The sequence below is a fragment of the Fundulus heteroclitus genome, chromosome 2 (assembly GCF_011125445.2).
Source record: "Fundulus heteroclitus isolate FHET01 chromosome 2, MU-UCD_Fhet_4.1, whole genome shotgun sequence".
In the NCBI taxonomy this organism is placed as follows: Eukaryota; Metazoa; Chordata; class Actinopteri; order Cyprinodontiformes; family Fundulidae; genus Fundulus; species Fundulus heteroclitus.
The window spans coordinates 2,813,966-2,831,474 of record NC_046362.1 but is presented as its reverse complement, the minus strand read 5'-3'; the positions used below and the strand labels follow the sequence as shown (position 1 = coordinate 2,831,474).

Here is a 17,509-nt window from a genome sequence, read left to right as displayed (position 1 = left end):
GATAATCTTGAAGATTACAGATCTTTTGTGGTAACAGTTGAAATGAACTTTGTAGAGAGCTTCTCCTTTTCTGAGTTTCAGGGAATCCTTCGGATAGCTAGCTTGATGGGCATCTGGGTGGCGGCGTTGTTTTATTTCCACCTCCGGATCCAGACTTAATGTTGTTCCTTTTGCTTCTTGTATTTCAAACAATTTATTTTAATTTCAAACAACCTGTATGTGACATAGATCCTGTGGAGTGATTTTCTCTTCTGATGTTAAATTCACCATAAACTGTCCGGGTGCTGTATTTACGAGCTTTCAGTTTCCATCCTCTGCATTCGTTAAAATAAGGTCACAAATTAACATGAAGATAATTAAGTTCTGATGTTTATTAATTAAGTCAGAACTGTCCACGTCCCAATCTCAATGTATTGAAAAATACACGTGCTTTTCCTCTCACCCCAACTGTAAATACTTAGTCCCCTCCTAGTCATAATGATATGGCTGACTGTTGTGTACAGCCGGACAATCTTAAAACGATTAAAATTTGTAAATTTGTAGCAAGGTAAAACTCTTTTCATTCTCTATGCATTATTTTCTGTCTGTCTCTTCTAGCCCAGCGACACAGATGTAAGTAAACAGGTTTTATTATTACTACAAGTTCTTTATTTTTTTCATTACTTTTATCAACTTCCCCATAATGTTCTTTTTCTTTCAGTGCTCAAATGTTGAGGGTGTGTGTCCTCTAAGCTGTGAAGGTGATGTAAGTATAAGGCTCCATCTTTTTATATGTTGCTGTTTACAAAACTTATCACTGTGGTTTCACACATGAATAAATTTCTCAAATGACTTTATGCTCCTTTCTAAACAGGACCTGAATTGTTTCCTAGTTGACAACAATGGCTTCATCCTGCTGTCCAAAGACAGGAATGACGTAAGTTTCCTCAGCCATGCCGACCTTGCAGTAACTTCAATGTAACTTTTAGAAAAACGAACTTAGGACCAAAAAATTAAGTGATAATTTACCATAAATTTAATTGTGATAATTTAACCATAAAAGCAGCAAAGAAAAAAATACCCCTTAGAGCAAAGTAACAGTTACATAGGTAGATAGAAGCATAAACATATAACACACAATGAATCACTCTCTTCAAATGACATGAAAAAGAAAAGCACAATAAAGCACATCATTTGTTAGTAAAAATAAATAGTATGAAGCAGAGCTTGTTTTTTTTTATCCCTACATTATCTGATTTATATCATAAAAAGACAGAAACTGTAAACCAGTAATAACCTCAAACCACGGCAACTCTCCCATTTCATTATTTAATTATTTCTCCAACATTGTTCAGTTAATGACTCCACAGACTGAAACCATCAATACTTATGAGTTTATTTTCGGTAAAATTATGTGACACGTTCAATTAAATCCCCCTTGTCTTTCCGTGTAAAAGCTAAATATTCTCAGGTGACATTGTTTTCATTTCACTCTATACATGATTAGTACTAAATATTTAAATTTTAATGTTTAAGGACACACTTTAGTAGTGGTTGTTTAGAGGTTTTACCCTACAGCTTTTTTAACTCGCCCCTGCAGCATCTTCTCTCCTCCAAAAAAATGTTTTTTCATATAATTTCATCAAGATCTTCTCCACACTCTAAATGACAGTCTTAAACATTCTGAAACTAATCTTTTTTTGTTACATTGGGTTGGTCAAATGCCAAAACGGCAGTCGTTTCTCTACGTGGAAAGCTGCAATTACAATAAAATGTAATAGTTATTAGAAAGAGTAAACAGAGTCTTAATCTAAAGCAAAATATAAAGTGTCAGCTAGTGATTTGTACAGTATAGACAAATTACTGTCGTCCGCATAGTTTCTTTGTCGTTTACTCTTTATTTCCTTTGTAGATATTTTAGAGTCTGTCCATGGTACTGGACAGTTGGACCAGTTTGAAGGACATTGTTTGAGAATAGTTTCACAGTTAAATTATGTGCTTTATTAGCAGTTCATTGAGACTGTTGTATGATAGCAATGTTGTGCAATGATAGGTTTGGTCTGGCTTTGAATAATTATTTCTAAGTGCCAAAGTTAGAATTTTAATCAAAATTACTAAGTGAGGGCACTATCTGATTTTTAGGAAATTATAACCAAATGTCTCTGTCAGTTATTGTTTTATGAATCCTTGCCTGGTGAGGTATGGTATTACAGAACAGATGAAGGAGAGAATTTGTGCGACAGTATACTGAAACATCAAGCCCTACACCCAAATACAGAATAAACCCAAACATATCTTCTCAAAAATACAAAGATTTATTAAGAAAACACTTCAACTTCCAGTTAAAATATATCAAGTCAGCAAACTCTTTAGCTATGCTAGTAGCATTCAACTAGGCTACTAAGTAAAAATGGAATAAAGAATAAAAAAAAAACTGATAAACCCCAGAAAAAACATTCAATTTCAATTCAATTCGATTTTTATTTATATAGCGCCAAATCATGAAACATGTCATCTCAAGGCACTTTACAAAATCAAGTTCAATCATATTATACAGATTGGGTCAGATTATACAGATTGGTCAAAAAAATGTCCTATATAAGGAACCCAGTTGATTGCCTTAAAGTCCCGACAAGCAGCATTCACTCCTGGAGAACCGTAGAGCCACAGGGAGAGTCGTCTGCATTGTCCATGGCTTTGCAGCAATCCCTCATACTGAGCAAGCATGAAGCGACAGTGGGAAGAAAAACTCCCCATTAACGGGAAGGAAAACCTCCAGCAGAACCGGGCTCAGTATGAACGGTCATCTGCCTCGACCGACTGGGGTTACAGAAGACAGAGCAGAGACACAACAAGAGAAACAAAAAAGCACAGAAGCACACATTGATCCAGTAATCTGTTCTACATTAGATGGTAGTAGCGGGTGAGCCGTTTTCTCTGGATGATGTCACAGTTAACATAGTACAAAGAAACACGTAAAGATAAAACTAAAACCAGTAAGCAATAAAATGATGCAGTAATATTGCAGTTAAGAATGGGTACCTATACCCGGAACCTGGGAACTGGTACTGGTACTGAACAGTACCTATTTTCGGAACTTTTGTGTGTTGATGTAGTAATAAATGTTAGTTTAATAATAAAATCTAAATAAAATTCTATTTAATATATTATTTTCTTGATATGTAAACTTGCTTAGAGCTGCAAATTTACCTTATGAAATTGTTTATGAATTGTGATACATTGCCTTAATCCACAGCACGTAAAAATGTCTTAGATGTTTCAAAGAAAAAAGCAGTTTAAAAGAAAAATTATTACTATTAAAAACATTATATTTTATCGCACTTTGTAATCCAGGACAGGATACATTTGCAATGAGGGAACAGAAAGGCTCTCCTCTCTGCTCTTTGCTCTGACTGCAGGCAGGTTTCAAGCCAAGGCAGCAGTGGTCATCTGTGGGAGATGGCGTTAGGAGAAGTGTAAAGAGGCTCACAGCAGCATTAGCCGCTGCCTCAAGATAGTAATTGCAGAACGATTGGTCGCTAGAGTTTTCGCTGGTCACTTTTTTGAAAAAAGGTCGCTGGATGGCTTTGAAAACTTGTTAAATATAGCAAGAAATTCACTAAATTGGCAGCAGTGATCAGGTGCTTCCTCAGATTAGAAGTATTCCCGCCACTGGCCTCGCATTTCACATCTCAAATATTGCAGCGAGCATATCCTGTATCGCATTTTGTGTAGCCATAATTTCGACCTCTTTCTATCAGCCATGTTTGCTTTGTTGACTGGACCAGCGGCTACTGACATTATCGTGCTGTTGTGCATGTAATGCTGTGTTCATATCTTCCACTCCTTCATTGTCACAGTGACGCGTTTAGATACCAAAACATGGTACATGAATATGTACCTCGTAGTTCAGACGGGATTCGGTCAGTACCTATAAAAGTACTGGATTAGGTACCCATCCTTAATCACAGTTCAGTGTGATTATGTATGCTTAAGAACCAAAGTTGGTTTCGAGGAATTTGGAGCGAGGTCAACCTAGCTTTAAAACTAATTAAGAAAAAAAGTGGTTTTGTTTGCTTGATTTAGAAAGCAATAGTATTTTGGACAATTCATTCTTAATATTGTGTAAACTAGTCATCACAGTGAGTGAATGAATGTGGTGATGGACTGCACAGATGGACTACAGCCAATTGCAGTGCAAAGACAGCAGGTTTTTATAGTAAAAACAGAAACAGAGGCAGATGACCGTTCATACTGAGCCCGGTTCTGCCGGAGGTTTTCCTTCCCGTTAATGGGGAGTTTTTCTTCCCACTGTCACTTCATGCTTGCTCAGTATGAGGGATTGCAGCAAAGCCATGTACAATGCAGACGACTCTCCCTGTGGCTCTACGGTTCCCCAGGAGTGAAAGCTGCTTGTCGGGACTTTGATGCAATCACCTGGTTTCCTTATATAGGACATTTTTGACCAATCTGTATAATCTGACCCAATCTGTATAATATGATTGAACTTGATTTTGTAAAGTGCCTTGAGATGACATGTTTCATGATTTGGCGCTATATAAATAAAATTGAATTGAATTGAATAGAATAACTAATGGGAGCTACCTTCTTAGCATTAGCAGGGCTTCAGCTTTGGAATTGGTGTATAGCTCTCTTCACAGATTTTCCAGTTAAAGTAAACATGTTGGTGAAGTTAAACTATTACTTTTAACCTAAATCTCCAAAGCATATTGATAATTTTGGCTTTAACTTTATGTAAATTAGTGGTTGTAAAGTTACATCTATGCATTTATTTTAAAGGTGTGATGCCTAACCTAATCCTATTAGTTTGAGTTTAGGAACAGTTGTAGCTGTAGTTTCATGGTTATCATTTGATCCAAAACTGGGAACTGGGAATATTTTTATAACTGGAAATGTAAGGAGCAAGTGAACACTGATCAAACCAATAGGTTTAAAGTCATGCTAATTTCCATCAGTTTAATCTGCAATGTAGCAGTTCAGTAGATCTCTCTGACATATTTCATAGACCTACTACATCAAGCAGAAACATTACTTCATCACAAAACTATGGGGAGTTGTAGCAACTTTTTAACACATTTTGTATTTAATTTTTTTTCTTATTTTAGAAATTAATTTGAGTGTTTTTATTTTGTTGTTGTTGTTGTTGTTTTCAATAGCTTCAGGCTGCTTGGAATCCGAAAGCTGGCACTTTTTAATTGTTCAGATTTAGTCCCAGAAGGGTGGAAGCGCCCTTCGTCTCTCAAACCTTAACTTTCCTATAAGCCGGGGGATTTCAGTGTTTTGCTTCTCTTTGGATCATTTTATGGTCTCGTAAAAAAAAAACATCTGGATGGCTCATAGGATTTAAGGGCAGATTGGGATTTAAATTATGTTTGTGCTGCATTAAAGTGATTAGAGCAGCTGTTGCACCTGCTAGCATCATCTGACCTTGGTGAAGCATTAGGGCGAGGTGCCAGTTTCCAGAAGGCCCAGCGGTTTTTATTCATCCGGTTATCATCACTCAACGGTGTTGATATGGAGACTCTGTAATTAGGGTGTTTCAGACAACGCTGAGCAGGAATAGGAATGGATACATGGGTGGAAGATTGTTTTTGTAAAACAGAAAAAATTACCGGTAAGTAAAAATATCTAGAGCTACTTGGGGTTATAAAGGATCGACATACTTGTCTATTATCAACTCTTTGAGTCTTTTTGAATTTTGTTTCAATCTGTTCTTTCTGGCTTTCTTTGACACACCCAACAGTCCAGTTCAAGTTGATTGGGAATCTAATGTCTAATGTAACAGCTGCATTTGACATCTGGATTAACTGTTGAGAGCCACAACACGAGGACTAATCCTTAAACCACCATGTTGCTATAAATATACTCATTCAACACATCCACACACACAAAGCAGAACGGCTGTGCAGTACAAGATGGATGAATGTTTCTATTTAATTTAGAAACATTTAGTTTTTTTATATGCAAATGTTTTGATATTTGTTGTAAGAGTGAACTTGACTGGGTAGGGTTGTTCAAGAGTAGAATTTGCAAGTACTACCTACAGATTGTCTGACCTAAAATGACCTTAAGAATCCTTTTGCAGTAGAAGCTCATTTTCCATTTGCATGTTTACTGTATTCCCAACGGTCTTCCAAAGCAGATATGATGAAGTGCTACTGTAAGGTTTTGCTGAGCTCTGAGTTTTGCAGGCAGTTGTGGAAACACGAAGAATCCACAAAAAGTGTTACGCCACTGGTGCATGATGGTGCAGCTTGTACAATAGTGTATGGTACATTGAATACTTCATCAGACAAGAAATTACATAATTGCTGACGAAGTAAATGAGGCCAGAAAGAATGAAGAATCATGAGTCTTTATTGTTATTATGTAACCATAATGAAATTTTTATGAGACACTGGCCCCGAAAGCAAATGTAAACAAACACACACAAATTAAAATCACTTATAGAACAAAGCAAAATCAGCAGCATCCTTAGAGCAGACCCTCAAAAAATGTAAAAAAAAAAAAAAAACACACTCAGAAGGAAAACACAAGTATTACATATTTAACACCCTCTTTTTTAAAAGAAGATTTAAACATCCTTGAAAGAAACCATATGTACATAAAAATTGTGGTATTTATAAGCAGTGCAGCTTGTGCTTAGACAGTCTATAAAATGGGCTGGTGATCACATTCGATTATATTTTCTGCTTGCACATGAGCGATTGCGTTCACAGCTTCAGGAAAGAAACTGTTCCTAATTCTATTTGTTTTTGATTGAATGTTCCTGAATCGTTTACCTGATGGAAGTGGGACAAATAGTGTTTTGATTATGTGGGCGGGATCTGTGGCTATATGTCTCGCCCTTTTCTGAACCCGTGCAGCATACACTGTCTATATCTAGTAATCAGCATCCCACAATCCCCTCTGCTGCCCACACTACCCATACTAAATCCTTCCTCTCCTGTGCCGTGCAGCTCTCATACCACACTGTCACGCTGGGACACAAAATGCTTTCAATTGTTGCCCCATAGAAGTTTATGAGCAGCTGAGTAGAAAGTCCACTCCGTTTCAGTTTCCTGAGGAAGAAGAGCTGTTGTTGTGCCTTCTTCACCAGGTGGGAGGTGTTCACAGTCCAGAGAGGTCAGAGGAAAGGTAAATGCCCAGGAGCGTTATGCTGTCCACATGCTCCACCTCCCCTGTATGGAGGAGCATGTTTGGTCTTCCTGGACCTTGTGTTGTCTACTATGACCACATTGGTCTTGCTGGTGTTCAGGATGATGTTATTCCTGTAGCACCACTGTGTCAGATTGTGGACCTCCTCTCTCTAGTGGGTCACGTCATTATTGGATATGAGACCCATCACCCATCAGTGTAATTTGGTCAGTCAGATTGATAATGTGTAGTACTTTATGTTCTGCACATTATCAATATCAAACGTCTCCATTTGAATCTGTTTGGGGAACGGAGGGAATTTCAGCAGAACTGTCTGAGCCGTTTGGGCGAGGTGACACCTAGATCCTGCCTACCCACGGTTGGTTTTAACCAATCATGGTATCAAATTAAAACGTAAGCAGCACGCATCATGAGAAACCAAAGCAAGTTAAGCTAGTCAAGGTATTTCCTGCTGTTCTACAATCAAAGAAGAAATTCTGGATTCTTACAAAACAAATGTGATAGCAGCCGCTGTGCATGCGTCCTCCTGTGCTGCCATGTTTATGTTGGTTCCGCTGTGGGCTCAGCAGCTCTTGTTTTTGTCACAGAGGTATGTCCCACCTTAAACCACAATACTGCAACGTGATTGGCCCAAACCATTTTCGGTTCAGACACAAAAGGTTGAATCCTTTTGTGTCTGAACACACAAGATGGATTTTTGTGTGTTTGTGAACCCACAAATACCGTGAGAATTCATCTTGTAGGCAAGGTTAACCACAATGGCTGTTGTCCGCAAACTTCACAATCATGTTTGGGGGTTCGAGCAGTCACGTGTGAAGAGGATGAAGAGAGCAGGGCTGAGGACACAACCCTGCTGTGTTCCAGCGTCAAGGATCAGAGGGGCAGATGTACTTTTCCCTATCCTTGCCACTTGGGGCCTGTTGGTGAGGAAGTCACTGATCCAGAAGCAGAGAGGTGGAGATAATTACAGCATGTGGAGCTTCAGAGCCAGCATGTCTGGGAGCATGGTGTTGAAAGCTGAGCTGAAGACCATAAATAGCATCCTAACATAGGTGTTGAGATGCTGGACAATGGTGATGGGCCGCATGTAAATCCTTTGTCCAGTTATCATGCTCATATGGATCAATCCTTCCGATCCTAGAGATTTTTTCAAGATAGCAAACCTTCAGAACAGGGTCTAGCTCAGGGGTCTGCAACTCTGGTCCTCGATGTCTGGTGTCCTGTAACTTTTATATGTGTCTCTGCTACAACACAGCTGAGTCAAACAATCAGGTCATTATCAGGACTCTGGAGACTGCAGACTGAGGAGATAATTCAGCCATTTGACCTGTGCTGGACAAGGAAACATCTAAAAGTTCCAGGACACCGGAGCTCGTGGACTGGAGTTCCAAACCCCTGGTCTAGCTTGTCTCGGTACAGTTCATCACATATCAACAATTTAAACAAAAATCATTCCTGCAGAAAATTGTGACCCTATCCACCGTGCATTGCAAAATCACCTGCCCTTTTGAGCCCCGTTGTCATCTCCATTTTACATTTAATGTTTTAAGGAAGGGCTACACGGTGGTGCAATAGTTAGCACCTTGCAGCAAGAAGGTCTCGAGCGCAAATCCTGGCTTGGGATCTTGCGTGTTTGCATGTTCTCAATGTGCATGCGTGGGTTCTCTCTGGGTACTCCATCTTCCTCCAATACTTCAATGCCTCATTCGCACTGACTACATTCCGTATCCACTCTGTCATCCAACGCAAATTGTGCCATTAAAATCAGATGTCTTTAAAGTCTGACAACAGCAGAGACAATTGGGTTTGCAAGAGTGTGAGTTCACGGAAGATTAGCACATTTCCTTTCTCCCTATATCCCTATAAAAATGATGTGTGGTGTGATATAAAATGCTGTAGCTTTCCACTTCCAAAATGAACTTCTTGTTGTTCACAGTGTGAAATAACTCCCATGACTCACTTACCTTTATGTGACCTTGTCTCACCGTTTTTTTTAACGTATTATTAGGCCTGTCACAATAATAGATTTTGCTGGACGATAAATCTTCTTAAAAATAAATGCGATAAACCATAATATCGTCATTTGGAGACATTTTTTGAGGAGAAAAAAAAAAGATAGACACTGGCTCAGATAGATTAAGCTGTTGGCCGTCATCATTTCACCATCAAAAAACTCCCACACTGCTTTGGTCGACTTCAGCTTTTACACCAATTCCATTTTCTTTTCAAACTAGCGTTTTTCTGGCTCTCCCTCATGCTAAACGTTGAACATGTGCCTACCTGGCATGAAACTTAACTCCTTCTACACTGAGGAAACGAGAAGGGAGGCGTGAGTAGACACCAGTGCACTGTACTGAAACCTTTTGTTATCCAATCTCAGAGAGAGGAGAGGTCAACACAGAGGGTGTGCATATGCTAATTATTGAGCTTAATGTAATTAATCATGCAATTAAAATTTATTGTCCAATTAATTATTTCTTGATTATCACAACAGGCCTATGTAATGTTTACGTTGTGTTGAGTTTACAAGTCTCCTATTTTGAAAAGGACAGGATGGGCTTTAATTTTCCCATATCTAACTTCCTATCAGGCTGGTCTTTGGAACTTCTTATATTATTTTTTTATGTGTCCTTCTCTGGCTGTATTTCAAATTCAATGGACACAGAAACAGAAAGGTAACAGAGAAAGAAAAGAAGGGGAAAAGAAGGGGAAAAGATGAGGCAAAATGTTAAAAGGGAGAAAAGGTGACCAAAATGGAGCGAAGGAAAACGAGAGAACAAGATATCATCCTTTGAGTCTGCTGCTATGTCTGCAGAGAGACAGCGAAACCAACCAAAAGAATATCACAACAACAAACCAAAAGAGTATCACAACAACAACCAATGTCTTGATAACATCATTGAAAAATGTATTATTTTATACAAGATGTATAAAGTGACCGCCAAAGTTAACTATAGGGTTTATCTGTATAGAAACATATCTATAAGCACCAGGATTCAAGCAGTGCAATTGTTTTGAGAGTGCGCTTGTATATGTGAGGTTTAGCCACAAGAAAAGCACTCAATTGTGGTTGTGAGAAGCCAAAGGCCTAATGTATATATAATTGCACCTTCAACCCAAAGGTATTCTAATGTCTATCACAGATGATGTAAATACATTTTCCCAAAGGGCCACATAAGTAAAGGTGCTACTATCTTCTGACCCATATGTGTGTTACATTGCAAAAGAGTTCTGACAGAAACCAATGAGAAGCTCAGGATGAATACATCAAGTTCTTATTTGTTTGTTAGATGTTACCAACATAACAAATCTTAATCAAACTGTGCCATATGTCTACACTGTGGAGGTGTAATAACACACCATTGTTCTTTGCAGGTTGGGCGTTTCTTTGGTGAGGTGGACGGGTCCATCATGGCTTCGCTCATCAAAATGGGAATGTTTAAAAAGTAAGACTATCTCAGACCTACTTCAGATAGGCTCTTCTGTCTGTGGCCATGTCCAAACTCAATCTGAATGTTGGTTTGCAGAGTATCTCTGTTTGACTACCAGGCAATGTGCAAGAACAGCCACCATCATGCCAGCGATGCTCGACCATTGCTAAGTGTAAGTCTAACCGTAGCTTCTCAGCTCACTAACTGTTGACAAATGTTAACCAATCATCACTAACAGAGTTTGGACAGAATGGGTCGAACTGGAATACCAAAAAATATTAAATTCTTTATCAATATTATTCTTGTTTATTTACAAGCTCAACAAGTATTCTTCCTTTTAAAACAAGCAAATGAATGTTTTCCTTTCTCTTCTGTAGCCATTCTACGTGATTTTTGCTTTGATGAGATGGCTCTTCTCCAATGCTGTGATGTAAGTAGTTATTTTGAAATGGAGCTTCGTTGTTAGATATTCTGTGATGACTGTGGATAGCAGCTGATGGTGTCTCAGAGCTGATCTTAGCTTTGATAAGTGAGTAAATCTGATTTCCATCATCCACATTTTGGTACAAAAGAAAGTTTTGTACCAACACAGTTGGATCAATCAAGCAACCAATTAAGCTTGTCTTGAACCCAGAGATTGATTGTCTACATATAGTGTTTCCTTGGGAAATCAAACTACTTTTTAAGGTGTGTGTGTGTGTGTGTGTGTTTCCCCCTTCAGGTTTCTGCTGGACTTTAACTTCTGTGGTCTCTGGCACTCTGATTATTTTGTGGATGGTAAGATGAAGTTGACATAATCATCAATCTCAGTTGAAATAAAATTGAGAAAATATTTAAAAAAGAATTTAAGTGTGTGTGTGGAAGCGCAACAATAGTAAGTCGTGGAGGACAGTTCAGCAAAGTCAGTCATTTTAGTCAGAAAGTATTATAAAACAGTCTGCGGCAAACTTGGGGATTAACAGTTTTGGCTCTTTTGGTAAATGTGGTAGGCTCTATGGCTCGGGTACTGGCATGCCTCCTAGTTTATTCAAGTGTACTACAAGTATACTAATTTCATACCTAAAATGAGGCATTGTACTTGAAGTTTACTTTTTATAAACCATATTTCATATACTTAACAATAGTATAGTGAAATATACTAGACTAACAGTTTACTGAAAAGTATAAACAGAGGTCCAAAAGTACATTGATACTAACACTTAAGCTTATACCTATACTTAAGTATACTTGATAAAATGAACTTCAAGTTTACTATTTTTGCTAAAGGTGATCTGAACAAACATCGACTACTTAAAGTAAGAGTTTAAATCTGATCTTACAACGCAGCATCAAAATTACTAATAAGCCCTTATTCCATACCTTTTTTCATTGTTTGTTTATTTGTTTTTCAAGTTTAAAAAGAGCTCATTGTTGCCCCAGTGCTGGCTGATCTGAGGATCTCCATGCCAGGCGTTTTTATTAGACGTTTGATGTTTGGTCTTTGAATTGGAAGTGTGAGGTACAGTCTTCTGCAGTACTTCTGAAGCAAGAAGACGATGGCTGAATGAACTAAGCTATGGAACAATATATGACTTGGAGCAGGTCCAGAGTAATGCCTATTTGTGCACTTATTGGGGAACCAGTCTGACCTAAACGTATCATGACATTTCAAAGGAACTGGTTTGCAGCTGTTGTTGTAGGATGGATGAGATGTTTAGGGTATGACTGGACATCTTTTACAGCACCGTGCACTAGAGATTCATGGATCAGTTCAAGCTTCTTTTCAGAATGCGACTGATGTCTCAATCCAGGGCTCCATTTTGCTTTGGTTTATTTAAGAGGATCCAAATGCAGAGTCAGGTAGACAAGCTGATGAACAAATAACTTAAAATATTAAACAAATGAGAGTTAGGCGCGTGGAATCGAGTCATGGGAATTTAGATCAACAAACCAAACTTCCAAAACCACAAATAAGACAGTATGTTCAAACATGTTCAAACATGGCATGGGTTTGCATCGTCCAAAATGATTGCCATCCTTGGTTATGAGATGCAAATCCTTCCGTCAAACCCGAAGGACAGTAGTTAATGGCAACTTGGTTCCGAGATGACAATATTTGCTGAAGCTCTCTTAGCTCAAGCTTTGGATTTATTTATTTTTACCTTGGAGGGGAAAAAAAACACATCTCCAAAGTTCCTGCATACTTTTCATGGTGCCCAAACTTGCGTCCTCACCTAGATTTTGCTGTCACATTTATAGTTGTGTAGTTGCACCTCGGACTCAGGATATAGACAACCGAGTAGCTGCTTTCTTGCTACCATTTCCTGAATACAATAAAAAGATTAAATCAGAAATTTAAGAACTATACTGTTGTTCTCTTGTCTTTTGCATTCTAAAGGAAAAACATCCTATTGGTCATTTTATATGGGGTGGGGGATGATCAGCAAAATATAATCCAATAGGTAAAGTCAATCAGTGAGTCTAAGTATCACATGACCAGATGGCCTTTTGTTATGTGACACCTAGCAGAAAAGCAACAGATTATGAGCGCAGTTTAATTTAGCTTGAATTCAGTTTATTTTGTCTATGTAGCACCAACCACGTCATCCCATCTGAGTCAGTCTTTAACTTTGCAGCAAACTGTCTTCCTTACCCAGTTGTAGCGACATAGGTAAGGAAGCTCTCCATTTTAAGACAGAAGTCTCCAGCAGAATCAGGGTCAGTCAGAGCGGTCATCACCTGCTGGTTGTTGAGAGAGAAAAAATCAAAACAGAAAAAAAAAACTGTAGCTACATGCAGTATTTCCTATAGTGACAGCTGCTCTTTTGATCCGGGATCTCAATGAGTCTGTGGTCCTTCTGAAGGAGGAAGGTGAACATAAAGACGTGTGATAAAAACGATGTCTGAAAATCAGCGATCTTTACCCTGTTTCATCATATGACCGCTGTATCTCTCATTTCCAAACGCAACGCATCTACTGCTGTCTCATTTTCATCATCATCATCATCATCATCATCATCACCATCCCCTCTCTGTGTGGCCACTGCCATCCTTCACGCATTCAGCTAAAGCTGGCTATCACACATGTGAGTACATGTCTGAGCGTGGCGATGTTGGGACAACCACTGAGATGATCCTGTCTTAGAGTTATGCCATCTGAATTGATCAGATGTGTAAAGTAAGTTGCATTTTACATTTGTGTGTTTTCAGCTCACAAGCAAAAGAAGGTGGATGCGCTGCAGCCTTGTGACACCGCATACCCTGGCTTTATGTATGACTCATCTATAAAGGAGGCCAACAGTCTCATCAAGTGTGGGCGCTGCCAGAAGTATGGACTCTAACACTTTCAACAAACATCCTCTTTTTAGAGATTATTTCTTTAGCCAGACAAGGCATCATCTTTATTATGGAACAAACTGCAATGAGCTGTTCTGATGTACCATTGGCTTGACCATAAAGAAGGCTTTTAGACCCACACGTGGGATGCGACAGCGACGGCAGTGTTTCAAATTGGATCGCTTGTTTTTCAGAAATTTCACTGGTTATGGAATTGAAGGGCTTTTGATATTTTCAAAGCAGTCCGTGACCAACAAGAATGAAGAGTCAGAAGATATTGCTGGAATTGACTGAAATCTTGATTTTATGTCTGATCTACAAAGAAAAAATACAACCTGGTTCCGCCTATATTAGAGACAAGGAAACAGCACAGGGGATATCATCATTTTAAGGTCACACTTCACAGCTGATCCTGATAAATGGCTGTAGTGCCAAGAGATGGTGACAAAAGTTGGTTTAACATTCTTGTGTCATGTCGCAAGCCCGCATGTGCACGTCTACATGTACGGGCTCAAAATTTCACACACACAAATTTTGCAGGTCGCTTAGCTGGAGGAGGGCAGTCGATTTTCGCCTCATCGCACAAGTTCCATAGGAAATGAATGGAGATGGAGAAACGTCGCTCCCCATGTGTCGAGCCTATTACCTGCCTTCATTCTGACCAGTAACATAGTTAGATGTGTGACTATCTGGATGGCAGACTGAGAAACCTAATGTAAAATGTTCTGTCAGATGCTGTTATGAATTTAGCCTTTGAAGTATTGAGGTTTGCTCAGAGTATCACATCATCTGATCCGTCAGGGTTATTGCTGGTACAAGGCAGAATCAGGAAAAAAGTGGGATGGGTTGGGAAATGTCAATTATCACATTGAATTGTGAAAACATATCGACCCTCTGAGTTTTTTTCTCTTTATTTTCAGCCTTAGCGTTCTTGTTGAAAACTTAATTTTTGGATCATAAACCTGATTTTAATAGCAGATGTAACTTTATGCAAAGGGCTGTTCTCAAATAATGATTTAATGTTTTGGGCTGAAAGTGCATTTAAAGGATTGGCTTCTTGAGTTCATTCCAAACCCTAAATGGAACTTTCAAGGGTCTCCTCTTACTTCCTGTTTTTTAACTATTCGTCTGACATCCGTGACCTAAACAAAACATACCCAGCTTGGGTTAAACTTCCTCAAACCCCACTAAAAACAGGGTGCCGTTACTAAAGGGCATGGCTCAGTGGCGACTGGTCATTAGCAGCATTGGCCATTGTTTGGAGCTTCAGCAGAGTGATCCATGTCTAATCATTGTCACACAGTAATGGGTAAAGGACATTAGGACTAGTTCTATGGATTTAAAAGGTCTTTCAGATCATCTATAATATAATCAGGCAGAACAACAACAAAACATGCTGTAATGTAGCACTGGGCCAAGGCATGGTCAACTTCTCAGCCCAAATGAACATGAGTCCCCATCTTTCCTGAAAAGAAAGTTCAGAGGAAATCCCTTGTGTTTCAGGATGTTCGTGGTGCAGCAGATCCCAGACAGTAACCTGGTTCTGGCCGTGACACAAGCCACGTGCGACTGTTCCCGTCAGTTTGGACCTATCCTGCTGCAGCCAAAGGAAATCAAATATATCCTTCTGTTGCTTAACAACACTGCCCCCTACTGGACTCATATATGCATGCATTGTCTTGTCATTAGCTGCTGTACACAGATATCTGATCAACGCAGGGCCTGTAACAGTTTACTGACACTCCAGCCAGTCTTACATGACCTGCACTCTCCAGTTTTCAGCATACTCACAGCGCAGCTTTTCTTAACATCTCTAAACATAACGCAACTGTGAAGTGCAACAGGATGAAGTCTCAGAAGGTACGGAGGCGTCCGGAGTCCTGCCACGCCTATCACCCAAAGGTCAGCGGCACTAAACATTGTACACATTAATGTGGTAACAGTTAAACAAGGGGAAATAATATGGTTATGTTTTTCTATGTCCTTTGCAAGTATATAGACAAATCTGAGGATGTTTTTTTAAGCATTTAAATGTCTGATTGATCCAACAGGAGGATGCCAAGGAGTGCGGTGGAGCGTCTGCCATCTCCTTGTCCCTTCCTCTCTTCTCTGCCTCTCTGCTTTTGTCTCCGGTCCTCCTCCTCCGACGGACATAAACCAGGACAAAACACCAGAAGACATGAAAAGAAAACACCAAGCATTTTTTTCTACTATAGTTAGTTATAATCAAATTATACTTTATGTAGATGTTAAAAAAAGCAACATGTGTATCTCTCTGCTACAGGGATAAAGGGCTAATTCCTTTTCTATACTTGTTATTTTTGTACAGTTTGGAATATTTTTGAAACAGGTAAAAATGGATGAAAAAGAAGTAGAAGCAGAAATAGCAGCCAAGACTTTTGAGCTGGCTCTTCGTTGCCTCCTGCTGGTCAGGTATCAGAAGTGCAGCTTCAGTGTGCAGGCACGTGGCCGTGGTTGTCGGAGATGTAGCATTCTAGTAGCGTTTTCATACAGAAATGAGTCAAGTTTTACGTTGTAAAAAATCCTCAGAGTAGAAAATAAAGGTTTGCATTTAAACCTGCTGTTTTTCCGAAGTTCAATTTGTCATGTAAACAAAAATACGCCACGGTGTTACAGTCTTCAGTCCCGCTGCTGTCAGTTTTTATTATAATCCTCGCAGATGATTTTTTTTGTTTGTTGTCTGCAGTTAATGTTTAAACTCATAAATCATTCAGGACCGTAGTAAAACATATTTGATATTTTATGCCTTTTCCTAGAATCCATGTAAAATACCAACATAATTGGACCGTCAGAAATGTCCATTTTAGCCCCACAACAGGATTCAGAAACCATCATGTAGCTAGTATATGAAAACTCAATGAAGGATTATGCATCTGTTTGATCTTGTACCAGCTGATCTTCTGAGGCATTGTCATTTTAGGGCTGGATCTCAGCGATGACAAGTGAGACAGCATGCTGTGAACAGTGCCTCAATAAATAAATGGTACATAAAGTTATTATGATATGTTCACACCAAGCACCTGCAGCTGGTCATTTGACACTTTCTCTCACAATCTGTACTCACAACGCAGCCAATTTCCCCCTGCTTGCTTCACCGGGTCATCAATTAGGAAGATCATCTATTAGTTTGTCAGTTCCTCTTGTCTGTTCAACTCAATTCAATTTCTGATCAAATTATTGTAATTCTCAAAACCAAAAATGGTCTGACAAGTCACGGTTTAATTAATCAGTGGATATCGGGACTTTTTTCACCCATTTATTTATTTATTTTTTCTGCACCATGTGGCTTATTTTTTAGCATTTTGGGAGCCACATGGTGTCCCTGCGCTCAGAAGATAAAAAAATTACTCAAAGCATATATCATTTCTCAATATATGAGCAGCTAAATCGCTTTTACACAGCACAGTAAGTATACTGCAGTCAGCTGTTTATGGGTGAAGATCTTTAGAGTGCTGACTGGGCACTTTTTAAAATCCCATGTCTTCTTTTTGTTTTGTATGCTGCATTTGTTTGTGAAATGACACAGCAAAAAAGGGAACTAAAATTAAATTTGACCTTGATTTGAGCAGGTACATAATATCATC

The 17,509-nt window shown here is 38.9% G+C and overlaps 1 protein-coding gene across 4 annotated transcripts in view; it reads left to right on the top strand.

The window, feature by feature from the left end:
* The window catches only part of LOC105927065 (voltage-dependent calcium channel subunit alpha-2/delta-4), an 82,619-nt gene extending 66,465 nt beyond the window's left edge, over positions 1 to 16,154 (top strand). For 3 of the 4 annotated variants that reach the window (XM_036145765.1, XM_012863660.3, XM_036145762.1), the window contains 12 exons: positions 598 to 612; positions 701 to 745; positions 854 to 916; positions 10,534 to 10,604; positions 10,686 to 10,761; positions 10,967 to 11,019; positions 11,311 to 11,366; positions 13,634 to 13,654; positions 13,779 to 13,896; positions 15,408 to 15,523; positions 15,724 to 15,806; positions 15,956 to 16,154. In XM_036145765.1, coding sequence (XP_036001658.1) covers positions 598 to 612; positions 701 to 745; positions 854 to 916; positions 10,534 to 10,604; positions 10,686 to 10,761; positions 10,967 to 11,019; positions 11,311 to 11,366; positions 13,634 to 13,654; positions 13,779 to 13,896; positions 15,408 to 15,523; positions 15,724 to 15,806; positions 15,956 to 16,060 — 822 coding nt within the window. In that variant the 3' untranslated portion in view covers positions 16,061 to 16,154. The remainder of the gene's footprint in view (positions 1 to 597; positions 613 to 700; positions 746 to 853; positions 917 to 10,533; positions 10,605 to 10,685; positions 10,762 to 10,966; positions 11,020 to 11,310; positions 11,367 to 13,633; positions 13,655 to 13,778; positions 13,897 to 15,407; positions 15,524 to 15,723; positions 15,807 to 15,955) is intronic. The other variant, XM_012863661.3, reaches the window with a different exon arrangement.
* Positions 16,155 to 17,509: the final 1,355 nt, after the last annotated feature.